Source organism: Camelus dromedarius, chromosome 2, assembly GCF_036321535.1.
Source record: "Camelus dromedarius isolate mCamDro1 chromosome 2, mCamDro1.pat, whole genome shotgun sequence".
Classification (NCBI taxonomy): Eukaryota; Metazoa; Chordata; class Mammalia; order Artiodactyla; family Camelidae; genus Camelus; species Camelus dromedarius.
The window spans coordinates 96,209,641-96,222,286 of NC_087437.1; the positions used below are offsets into that span (position 1 = coordinate 96,209,641).

At 33.3% G+C, this 12,646-nt stretch overlaps 1 protein-coding gene across 2 annotated transcripts in view; it reads right to left on the reverse strand.

Annotated features, from left to right (window-relative positions):
* ROBO2 (roundabout guidance receptor 2) overlaps window positions 1-12,646 on the reverse strand; it is a 1,150,857-nt gene that overhangs the window by 50,597 nt on the left and 1,087,614 nt on the right. For both annotated transcript variants that reach the window (XM_064496444.1, XM_064496453.1), the window contains exon 17: window positions 7,655-7,837. In XM_064496444.1, coding sequence (XP_064352514.1) covers window positions 7,655-7,837 — 183 coding nt within the window. The remainder of the gene's footprint in view (window positions 1-7,654; window positions 7,838-12,646) is intronic.

Consider the following 12,646-nt stretch of genomic DNA (forward strand, 5'->3'; position numbering starts at 1 on the left):
TGTACAGAGCTAACAGCACGGCAGTGGGTTTCAAGGATTGGTCAAAGAAAGTAAAGATCAGTCAGGGTTCATTAACCCTTATCCAGATTTATTTGGAATTCAGAATGCTTCGGATCTGAGATAGGTAATATGATGCATATTGCAGAGAGGGTCTGAGGTAGAAACTGTATTCAAAATTATTATTTCTGGAGTGAGATGTGAATATTCATGATTAGTGGGACAAAGTCTATAAATAACTTCACATTATTTTGGATCAAATTTTGCCACTAAATTATTTCACTAGAGAATCATGGGGAAAAAATTTGGTGTTTAGAAGCTGATGGATTGCAGAACTGTGATTCTGACCAAAATTAATATGGATCAGCTAAGCCAATCCCTGGGAATGAAAGAAAAAGTACTATTTCACAGCTGTGAATCCAACATATCCTATCTTTGGAAGATACTGATTATATTTACTATGATTACTTAGTAAAAAGTAAAAATAAAACAAAAGCTTATGAATTGATTCATATTTTTAATGAACTGAGGTCATACTGTTACTTAAAGTATACAGAGTACTTTTTAAATTGGATGAAATTTAAATTTCTAAATGCAGTTCCTCAGTTCCTTCCCTAAGGTCATCTGAGGACATCTCTCTTATGACACTGTAATTACACAATATGATCATAATTCAAGTGTCTATTAGGAATTCATGAGGCAGTGCTTTCAGAAACATCTTGCTGGCACCTAAAGTACACTGCCTTATCAATTTTTTAAGTAATTTCTCAAGTGAATTATAAAACAGTCCTGCCATAACCTTCACACCTACCCAGGACTGGTTATGGACAGCTCTTTGGAGAAATCAAAAGAATAATGATCACTAATCTGCTTCCTGACCAACTCACTGAAGTGCTGGGAATCAAGAATCAGCAGTGTGCCCACACCAACTTGGGTCCCTTTAATAACTCCTTTTGACAATAATAACAATAACAAATTGATCTGAAACAATTATTTTAAAAAAACTGAGCACTGGTGGTATTAAATAAAGGTCTGATTTGGAGGAACAAAAATACAAAAATGTGAAAATAGTATAGCTAATTAACTTTCCATCTTATGTGACTTTCTAGTTATGTGTTTTTTTTTAATGGATTATCACGTGATTGTTTTAGTCTGCTAAAAGAGAGCTAAGATAATGTGAGTATCACTGCAAATATGCAAATAAGCAGGCACTGATTGGCTACACCTCCAAATGTGCAGTTTAGGAGATAAGTGGGCAGCAGCTAAGCATTTCTCCCTGTATCAGATGCTCTTTTTGCCTCACCAAATTTTCTGTTACTGTCAAAGCAATAAATAATTTTAGAGAAAAAGAGGACAACTGAAGCACAGACACAGAAATTAAGTTGTATTTAGCTTTTCTGTACTGACCAATTGTAAATTTTTCATAAACTGTAAATTTTAAAGTATTACGATGCAACACTCAAAATCTTACCCAAAAGGTATCATTCAGATGGCTAATAAGAATGTGAAAAGGTGCTTAACATCAGTAATCTTTAGGGAAATGCAAATCAAAACTACAGTGAGATGCCACCTCACAACTCTGAGGTTGGCTACTTACAATAAAAGAAACATAAAATAAGCATTAGTGAGAATGTGGAGAAATTGAAATTCTTGTGCACTGTTGGTGGAATGTAAAATAGTGCAGCCATAGTGGAAAACAGTATGTTGGCTCTCAAAAAATTAAAAATAGAATTGCCATAAGATCTAGTAACACTACTTCTGGGTATATACCCAAAGGAATTGAAAGCAGGATCTTGAAGAGATATTTGTACACCAATGTTCATAGTAACATTGTTCATAGTAGCTAAAATGTAGAAGCAAACCAGGCATCCATTGATGGATGAATAGATAAGCAAAGTGCAGAATACAGATAACAATGGAATATTATTCAGCCTTAAAAAGTTAAGGGAATCTGACATATGCTAAAACTTGGATGTACCTTGAGCACTTTATGCTAAATGAAATAAGCAAATCACAAGAATATTGTATGAGTTCACTTATATGAAGCACTCAGAGTAGTCAAAATCATAGAGACAGAAAGTAGACTGCAGGTTCTGAGGGGCTGGGAGAAGCGGGGAGTGGGGAATTACTGTTTACTGGGTTCAGTTTTTGAAGATGAAAACATTTATGGAGATGGGTGGTGGTGATGTTTGCACAACATTGTGAATGTATTCAAGGCCACTGAACTTGTACACTTAAAAATGGTCAAGATAGCAAATTTTATGTAATGTAACAACTTGGAAAAAAAATCATTCATCAAGGTTAATTTGCAGATGTGTGAAGAGTATATACTCTGACATGGTCCATATTTACCAATTGAGAATTAAACGTTGTGAATAAAAGAATTTTACATTTTAAAACATTTAAGAAACATCCATTTTCTATTTGTATTCCAAATCATAAAAATATTTTCAAATGGTTCTAGAGTGCTAACAGATTGTCAAAATGTTACAAAAAAGGTATTTATCTTTGTATCTCTGCATATCAACCATACAAAGGCAAAAATATGGAGTTGTTATGTAAGTACATAATTGACTTAAAATGGCCCATAGACACACTTTGATATATATGGTAATTTTCAATTGTGTATGTTTCTATCAGGAGGAAAAAAATAAAAACAGCAAAAAGCCCAATACTTTTACATAATAAGGTTGATTTAGTTGTCTTTTAAAGCAAGGGGAAAAAAAGAGGACTCTTTTTCAAGTTTCCTTTTCTCCTCATGCTCCAAAACTTTCAGATTTATTCCATTCTGAAAAGTACAACAAAAATAACTGAGTTGTATTAGGCTATGAGATTAAAAGCAGACTAGAAATAAGGATAAGCAATAAGAATGCCTAAAATAGATGTCACATTTGGTGTTTTGATCAGCATTTTTGTGTGTGTGCACAGAGAGTGAAAAACATAAAAATAAATGCCCCAGCAACTTGGAAGCTGTTTTAAAGTAGCTCTCATTTGAGATGCTGAACTACCTTAAAGCTGAAAGCAAGAGGATGGGAGGGAGGTGCTTGGACAATCTTGCTCTGGTCACAGTTTTGATAATCATAATGTAGTAAACTTTGTGCTTAGCAGAATGAAATTTGAAAAAAATGGGAATCTTTACCAGGGATTTCTGCTAGCATCTAAAATTAAGAACCAACTAGTGCTAAAATTTCCAAAAAGCTCTACAGACACCATCTTAAATGTTTTAGAACTGCATTAAATATTTTGAATTTATTGCAATATTTATGAAAAACGTAAGGTAAAGAGATTTTGCAAGTTCATATCATACACAAAGTACCTCTAAAATTATCTGACAGGATTAATCCTAATCTCATGCCTGCTAGAATTGAGGGGGAAGAGAAACATAACTATGTGGTAAATTGACATTTTGAGGTAAGGAAGCTTTCAGAGTGCCTATCTCTAGTAAGCCACATTTTCCTACTCCAAATGGAAACTTTAATGTTGCCAGCCAAGCCTCATTCCCTTTCCTGATAAGCTATTTCTCAAATATGAATGTAGATTAATCCTCTTTTAATACGCATTAACTCAAGCCTAGATAATCAGAGTATAAAAATTCCATCAAATCTTTTAGTTGTCTTAGGGTAGTTTTGTCAAATAATTTCACCAATGGTTTAAAACGCATGCAATGAAGTGTTTGGTATCTCGTAATTTGCTCACTCGTTAAATTATTTATATTTACTGAGTTGAATGATATCTGTTATCCTCAGAAGCAATATTCATAAAATAGAAGTCATCCCTTTAAAAGTGAAAATATGTTTACTTTCATTAAAAAGATGATGACTTAAAAAATTATGAACAGAAATACGAACAGCATGAGTTTGAAGAGTCATGTGACCTTCGAGAAGATTATAACACAATCTACAGACTCCTCATGAAAGCTGCATGGCTTTTATTCAAACATGTTGCTCATTTTTCTATTCACAAACACTGTTACACATATGATGAAACATTCACTCTCCATTCAAAAATCACCTAGTATTTCCTGTATCTTCTGCCCAAATGCCTTTGCAATTCTGTTTCACCCTTTAACTACTCAGGTAGTGAATTCTGGCAGTCAGGAACCCCAAATAGTGACAAACAGACTGTTAGTGCTCAGTGAGGATTAAAATAAATAACATTGCATGTTGCTCTGGAAAAGGATAAAATGATTTCACGTAGAATATGAGCTATAAGGATACCTTTCTCGTCCCAGCTGCCCTTCTCTGAGCCACGTGCAAACTTGTGGTGCGTGTTTGTGTCTGAAGAATTTAAATAAAGAAGAAATAGAAAAAAAGTGAATAGGAAGTTAGTGTATAACTTTGCCTTAGGGAAATCTCCATTTTCTGCTGTGTAAAGAAGCAAAACACATTCAGGCCAAATTCTCTCAGATCATTTAAGTGTGTAAGTTTACATTTGATTCTTGATAGTTGCTTTTACAATCTGAGGTGTTAATCCACTAGTGTTCTTTGATAAATATGTTAAATCCTCTGACACATTAAAAAAATATCAGCACTGAGTAGCATTTTTTTTTAACCTTTCTTCTAAGCAGTCAAATATAATTTTCCACATTACGGGGACCAGCCACAGTAAAAGTCAGTGTGTAATTTTTTGCCTAAATAGAGTGAATGAAAGGCATCCTGCTGGGAGTTGGAGTCTGTACCCTGCAAGGTATTTCTACATCTCCCCACTAGTTAAAATCTTCCCTTTGGTGGTTCAAATCTACCTATGGTGGTTAAGAAGACTTGGAATGAAGCAGGAAAAAGAAAATGATGAAATGAAATTTTGCCTGCTTTACAATTCTACTTTGGATCAGTCTAGCATTAATACAATGTATGTTTCTTCATACATATAAAATGCATCAGATGTTTAAGTATAATCAAAGATCACACTTGGGGTTTGACATAAATGAAGGCATCTTTTGGTACAAATTAATTTAAATACTGATCCCAAAGTAGACTTTTGTTTATTTGAAAAAAAAAGATTATTGTTATCATAGATCAATAATAACATTTTGAGATTATATAGATATTACCATGTAGTAAAAAGTGGAAATATTAGACTTTTCATTTTTGTGAGTAAAATCACATTGCTTTAACTTTACTGAGTTCAGTTTTTCGTTACTTGTTAAAGTATAAGATTCTCAGAGAAATTTTTATGGAAACTAAAATATAAACAGAACCAGTACACATAGAATATTTTCTCTAAAATTTTCATGAAACAATTCCAGGAAAAATAGCCCTGTACAGAATCTCTGTGCTCTCAAAATGGATCATTAGCTCACGCATGAAATGTCAGAAATTTAAACATATGGCCAATACATACTACACCAATCATTCCTATTTAAAATGCTCATATCCTCTAAGTTGTATAAAGACAAGAATATAAAAATTTTAAAAGGTGGAGGGTAGGATATTTATGAAGTGAAATATGTAGACAATATCACCAAATCAAATATACAATGGTAAGTCCTGGTGGTTTGGATTTTCAGTTGCTTCTCACCTAGAGTTGAACAGCAGTTGCTGGAAGGCAAATTATTAGCTGAAGGTGAAGCCATTCTGAGAGTCAGCCATCTATCAATTAAGTATAAAGGTTTAGAAAGGCTGCTCTCTGGCTTGGCCTTATTCCAAAATATTTGAAGGGCACAGCACTTCTGAGTTAGCAGTTCTTCTACAAGCAGATGGGTATCAATCACAATGAGAAATGATCATAGGAAATGTATTATTCTTGTCAAGCTCAAAGACCTATAGCTATTTTCAAATTAAATCACAGGTTTTGTAAAGAACTGCTGTTTTAAAATAAAAAAGAAGAAAAAGAAGGCTGTGTGATATATTTTTTACTAAAAACACAAGCCAACTAATTACAAGAGCTATGCTAATTCGAAGGAGTGAGAGAATGGAAAGGTATGGAGGGTAAAAGTACACCACTACAAATGTGGTATCTTAGAACTTTGCACTGACTGAAGTGACTAGCATGGTCAGCTTTTCATTACTTTCACTAAAGTCAAGCAAAGAGATTAACACAAAATAGTCCTTGAATTAAATCAGGTCTCTTATTTTTTATATGATTTACATGAGTGTGCCACAGAGATGAAATGGAACATAGTGATTGACTAGACAGGTTGATGGACTATACCTTTAGGGGGATGAAAGTAGAGGACAGGACTGCAAAACAAGAGGTTAGGTTAAAGCATCATTAACTTGCAAGACTCTGACACTCGGCAGTTACTGTCCAGCAACACGTTCCGGGAAGAATCCCTCACTGGTAGGTGACACAGCACCCGGATGACAAAGTGTAAGGCAGCAGGCATCAGTAGCCAATGAGAAATGAGAATGGCAGAGCAATAGCAAGTCACAAAGCATGGAAGCCCCTTTTCAATGGAAACACTACATTGCTTTCTCCAGTCCTGGGAATTTATTCTAACCAGTAACTAATAAACTGTATTTTCACAAGACAGAGAGACAGGAGCCACAATGTGATAGTCAAATGATCATATTTAAATACTGTCAAATAACAAGCAAGACAACCAAGTGGGTGTTAATTCCTTTCATTTTACACTATTTAGACATTCTCAGAAGCTTACAAGCCTAAAAGCTACATCAGCCGGTAAGCTTAATAAGCAATGAAGCCTCTGTCAAAAAATCACTTAAGACATTTATACTTCTTACAAAGTTAAAATTAGAAACAGAGGACTGAATAAAATGTCTCAAAAATTGTAAAATATTTGTAGGACAATGGTAAGTTAAAATTGTTCCCTTGCAGATTCTAGAAAATGTGAAATATTGTGAGACAATTTCTTTGTATGATCATTGTTATTAGAGAAAATTCTTAAAATGCATTGCAATTTAAACTGTAATTGAGCATAGCTTCAGTTTTGAGTTCATTTTTCAATCACTGATTTGACAATTTTCTCTCTTTCTCTATACCTGGGAAGTACTTGAAAGCCACAATTTTGGACATCCTTCAAGTTCCTATTATGGGTTCTAAGAAGAAAACATTTTTGCAAACAAGTAAAACATGTAGCAGCTTCTTTTTCTGCTTCTTTTGCTTCTCCTTTTCCTCTAAAACACTGATCGGTTACTTTGAAATAGACATCCTATTTAAGTGACTAGTAAATTCATGTCTTGTCAGTCTTATTAATTCTGGTGAGTTTTTTTTTTTTTTTGCTTGTTGGTATATTTTCCATCTGAGACACATTTCCTACTGTAATTTGTATCATAAATTATTAGAATAAAACCCTAAATATCAAATCTTTTCTTTTTTTCAGAGCATTTTAGGAATGTTCTTGCTTAAATCCACTTTTCACACAATGGTTTCCTAGCATGCAAAGTGTGAGTGTGTGAGTGTGTGTGTATGTGTGTGTGTGTGTGTGTGTTGAGGAAACAGTTGGGAAAAATGGCTAAGCACTTTATCAGCATGCACTCTTCTTATACTTCATTGGAGATATAAGCAAAAAGATTGCCTTATGGTCATAATGTGATACAGCAAAGAGCAATGCATTAAAGCATATTGTTTATAATTGTTTAAATCAAGCCCCAAACATCCATTCATTCACTCATTCATCATTCCATTCCATTCCTTCCCTTGTATTTTGTATATTCCTAAAGATAAGACATTTCTTTAGCTGAAAATAGCCTCTTACCAGCGTAATTACTGAGTCCCTTTCTCTTCTTTCTCCGCCAGTACAACCAGATGCTAAAACCCATCAGAATTACCCAGCAGGCACCACCAATGCCAGCTATAAAGGCTGGTTGCTTCACAACATCAGTGATTTGCTCAGTTATGCTGTTATTGTTTTCAGTGATGACAACCTCATTTCGTCCCCCTGTGGAAGAAACAATAGTGTTAGTAAATATTAAGGCAAAAATAAACACAAAAATACATACCTCATGTGCCAAAGGCAGAGAAGATTAGAGAGTTTCTTGAAGTAGGTAATCTTTGTTCTGTCCTGATCTTGTCACAATTTATTGATAAGCATATTTTATAAGTTTCAAAAGAATAATCAAATTATGAGTTTGAAGTGTGATTCAGAACATTGCTCCTGTGTGTTTTGTTTTGCTGTGGACAGATTCAGAATCACTTCTTGATTTACCACCTCACAAATCAGTACTAAAACAAGGGCTGTGAGCTGAAATAACAGTAACTCTTCTTTAGCTATGTAAAACATTTTGTAAAATAATTCTCATGAAGGAAAAGCATCTACAACATGTAACACAAGGTATTTGCAAATTACCTTTCCCTTTAGCACTGCCTGAATGCAAATGTTAATGATCCACAAAAATATTGCCCTTAATATTCTACCAGAGAATTTATTTTGATCAAACATTCTTTAATTTTCTGGATGGTATTAAAATACTATATAAAACTATAATAATTATGTAAACATCTTTTTATAGATATTAATATCTATAGTTAAAATGTCACCAAAAGATAAAACTCGTATATACCCTTAAAGAATTTGAAACTAATTTGAAAACCCAAGTGGATGTTGGATCCAAACAAGTTAAAATTAGTTCTAAGGTCTATATAACAAAAACATACATTTAAATGTGGAGTAAGATTATTCTAGAAGTAGTCATGTTTTTGACAATTTAGACTTAAGAGACAATAAAGAAAGTCTCAATCCACATTTTTTTAACAGGTTTAAAACTCAAGGAATCATATCATTGAAGAGCAAGGATTTAGATGTTTATTTAACAGATTAATAAATTCAGACATGGAGAATTAAGTGATTTCTTACATCAATATCATGATGAGTTTTAGTGGCTAGTCAAAGACTTTAAAAATAAATTGTAAGCAAAATATAAATGGCAAATTTTAGCATATCACATCAAAGGAATGTGTGACTTTCATTGTATTAGTTATCATGGTACTGTAATAGATTAGAAAGAGCAAGGCTTTGAAGTTCCACATTTGCATATCATCTCTGCCACTTACTGGCTAAGTAAGCAGTGAGCTTATGTAGGACACTTAATCTTTTTAAATCCCTGTTTCTGTTAGTTGGCAACAGTACTATTTCATACATTTGGGAAGGTTAATTGAGATGATGTATGCAAAGTAGTTAATAGGAAACCAGGAATTTGTGACTCAAAAGTATGGCCCACTTAAGGCTAGGAGTTACTTTAAGAGCCACTCAGTAATTCCAGGAATATAAGTTGTAAATTACCTAGATAAGCGAGTCCTACAAACAACAGGTGTCTTGTTTACCATGGTTTCTCCAATTTCCAAGGCAGAAAGTTAGCCTATATTTCCTAGCCTCCCTTGTAGTTGAGTGCAACAAAGTGACCGGATATTGGCCAGGGGTGGGCAGGCAGATAGATGCATACTACCTCTGGACCTGACCCATACACTGCTGTGACAGGACATCACACTCTCTCTTTCCTAAATGTTGGGTAGAAACTAGGTATCTGTTGGAGAATGCTGATCCACTAAGAGATGGTAGATCTATTGACTGGAAGGATCCAACTTCCCTAAAAACTTTATGGAGTAGAAACCCTGGCCTCCATTACTGCTGACCCATTTTAGACTGAGCTATGAACAAAAAAGGAAACATTTAAGCCAATCAGAATGCCTGCTTGTTTTGTTACAGCTGCTGGTATTTTTTATACATATTAATATTCCTTTCCTGAAATGTATTCCATGTTAAATATCAGATTTAAAAACTAGCATCCCCTGTGTAGTAAACCTGATTTGTTTTCCTAATCTATCTGTTCTTATTATACATACAAACATATTATTATTATTATACATATAAACATAGTCAAAAATGTATTTACAATGAGCTCATATTTTCAATATGAGACATACACATATCTGGTGACTGTCCTAAATACTAGTAGTTACTAAAAAGAAAACACCTTATAGCACAAAGAAAAGGAAATCTGTCTGTGCAAAAGGTGTATAAAATTCATATTTAACACAGTGGAATATTTATGAAACCCAAGGTGTATTACTATTTCTTATGCTGCTAGTATTTTTAAAACAATGTTGTCATTTGGACTAATTAAAGCACAGACAAGGGATGTGTGTGACCTGTAACGCACCACTGTTCTTACAGACAAAAAAATATAATGAAATATAATGTCTTTCTCCCATTGGAGAGTAACAAAGAACAAAACTAATTTGTTGGACTAAAAATTAGACACATCAGATTCGATTGTACCTATTACTGTGAAAATTTGCAGCTGTTTCACATATTACCAACTATGTAAGGTAAGTGTGAACTGGCCACATGATTAAAGAAACAACAGGTATGTTATTAAGCAAACTTACTGAGAATTTTAAGTCAACGTATGTTTGTTATATGACTTGCTGTTTGATGCTTACATACGTAAATGTATTTGGTTGCATTTATGCATGTGTGTAATTGCAGCAATAAAGAATTACGGACATTTTGATGGAAAAGTTATCTTATCAGTGGAAACTTCCGACAAAAGAATACTACTACTTTTAAGCCTGTGTAAGGCTGTTTATGATGTTTATACAATATTTTAATGAATGGTCCCTTAATGTAACTTTCTGGAATAAAAACTAAACAGAGAAGGAATAGATGAAACAGTACATGGTCTGGCATAAGACAAATCTAAAATTATCAGCCATAAATTACAACAAATGCCAATACATGATTTAATTAAAGCAAAAGGAAATGAGGGAGAGCTTGAGTCACTTCAAGTGCTGTTTCCAGGACTGAACAGACAACAGGGAAAGAATAAAGTGAAAGAGAAGAGGAGATCAGCAATCACTAAATCAATTTTCAACTAAGGAAAAACAGTTGTGTAGTAAGGTTATCAGACAAGATGTTAAGGTAGATATGCAGGCGTAAATAAAGAAACAATTAAAGGCTTCTTCAGTACAGCAGTAGACATTAAAAAGAAATAAATCTCTCGAGGACAAACAGACTTTTCCAGGATGAACTGTGCTTATGTGTACGTGTGTGTTTATTTCAAGTGGTACAGTTCTACTTGTTTTTGATTATGTCTTGAACATTGTGTATTTGAATGACATGAATAGGAGATAGAAATATTACTTACTGGATTATTTTTTATTTCATAGAAAAATCTGAAAAGTTGTATGATATATAAACAAATGAAGAGGTATTTGTATCCATGTCAACACTTAGTCTTTTTAAAATGATACAAGAAGTAAGCAAAACTTTCCATTTGATTTAAAATAGTCTAAATTAACTTTTTTATTATTTTAAGTTACCGTACGACTGCTCATTTCTTAACTGTCATGATATGAGCTTAGGGAAATGGTATTCTTACAATTTTTTTTACTTGCCTCCAAATGCAATCAATCCCCCAAATATTGTGAGGTAGTCAGTACCAATCAAAACCAATACTAAAACTGAAACCAAAACAAACCAAGTTTCCCATGTTTGAGAGTTATATTTATTGCCTAAGATAATAGAAATGAAAAAGGAAACATGAAAGGGAAGTATAAATATTTGGTAATCTTACTGATCTTTGATTTAGAAAAATTATATTCAGTCAATCTATTTCATACATATGCTAGAGAGACAGTGGGGGAAAAAGCTGTATTTACCTTTCTAGGAGTTCTCATAGAAAACTATACCTTTTAAACATTTTTCATTTATAGGTTTTTTTTAAGTGAAAAATTAATGGCTTATTTCTAAATAGCATAAATGGTCTAAATATTATTTAGAAAATATATAGAAATAAAAATAAGTATATATATATACACACACACATATATATACACTCATTATTATGATATAATATATATGAGATATATATATCAGTTAAATCCTTTTGGGTGTACTTGTATTTCTTTCTTATTCCAATTTATTTTAGAAAATCTCAGAAGGGCAAGATTGTAGGTTTCCCTCAGGTTAAAAATTAATTCAGTCTGTATGACTAATTAAGAAAGGGAAGGCAATTTAAAGAAAAGTTAATACTATAACTTTTTTAATGCTTTTAATATATAAAACAAAGAATACTTGGAGAGTCCAAATATTGTTAACATTAAGACTGAGTGTTAACTCGCTTCAAATACAGTAAATAATTTGCAGTAAGAAACAATTTCCCAGAAATTGGCAGTAGGCTCTGTGTGCATCATTTCAGAAAATAAACAGAAAAGAATGGGAATGGCACATTTGCTTGTATCAAACTCTGGACAAGAATTTTTAGAATATGTAAACTCTAGGAAGAATATTTAAAAAAAATAAAGACACTGACAAACAAATAAAAGCAGGGAGAACTAAAGGGATTTGCCTCTTGAAGAACAAAACCACACAAGAAAAGAAATCTGCATTTATGAGGCTTTCTCTCCCCTTAGAGAGCTCACTCCATGTAGTGCTAGGGACCTAGAACCCAAAAGAACATTTCAATCTCATTGATAGGAGATGTCAGAGGATAGCGTTCAGAGCTGCCAGGGTGACTAAAAATTAAAGGAGAAACTTGTGAAACTGGGAGCTACCAGAGAGTGATGCTCTCAAATCTGTGTATAAATTCTCCCTCAATCCTAGGGTTAACCCTGAAATGTGAAGGCAGAAAGAAGATTTCAAGGATCTTGTAAAAATCAAAAGGTAAAAGGCTGAAAAAAGCTGAACAGATTTTTCAGCTGATGTCTACTGCGGAGAAGTCTGTCCGAAGTTTAAATTCCATGACTAGAT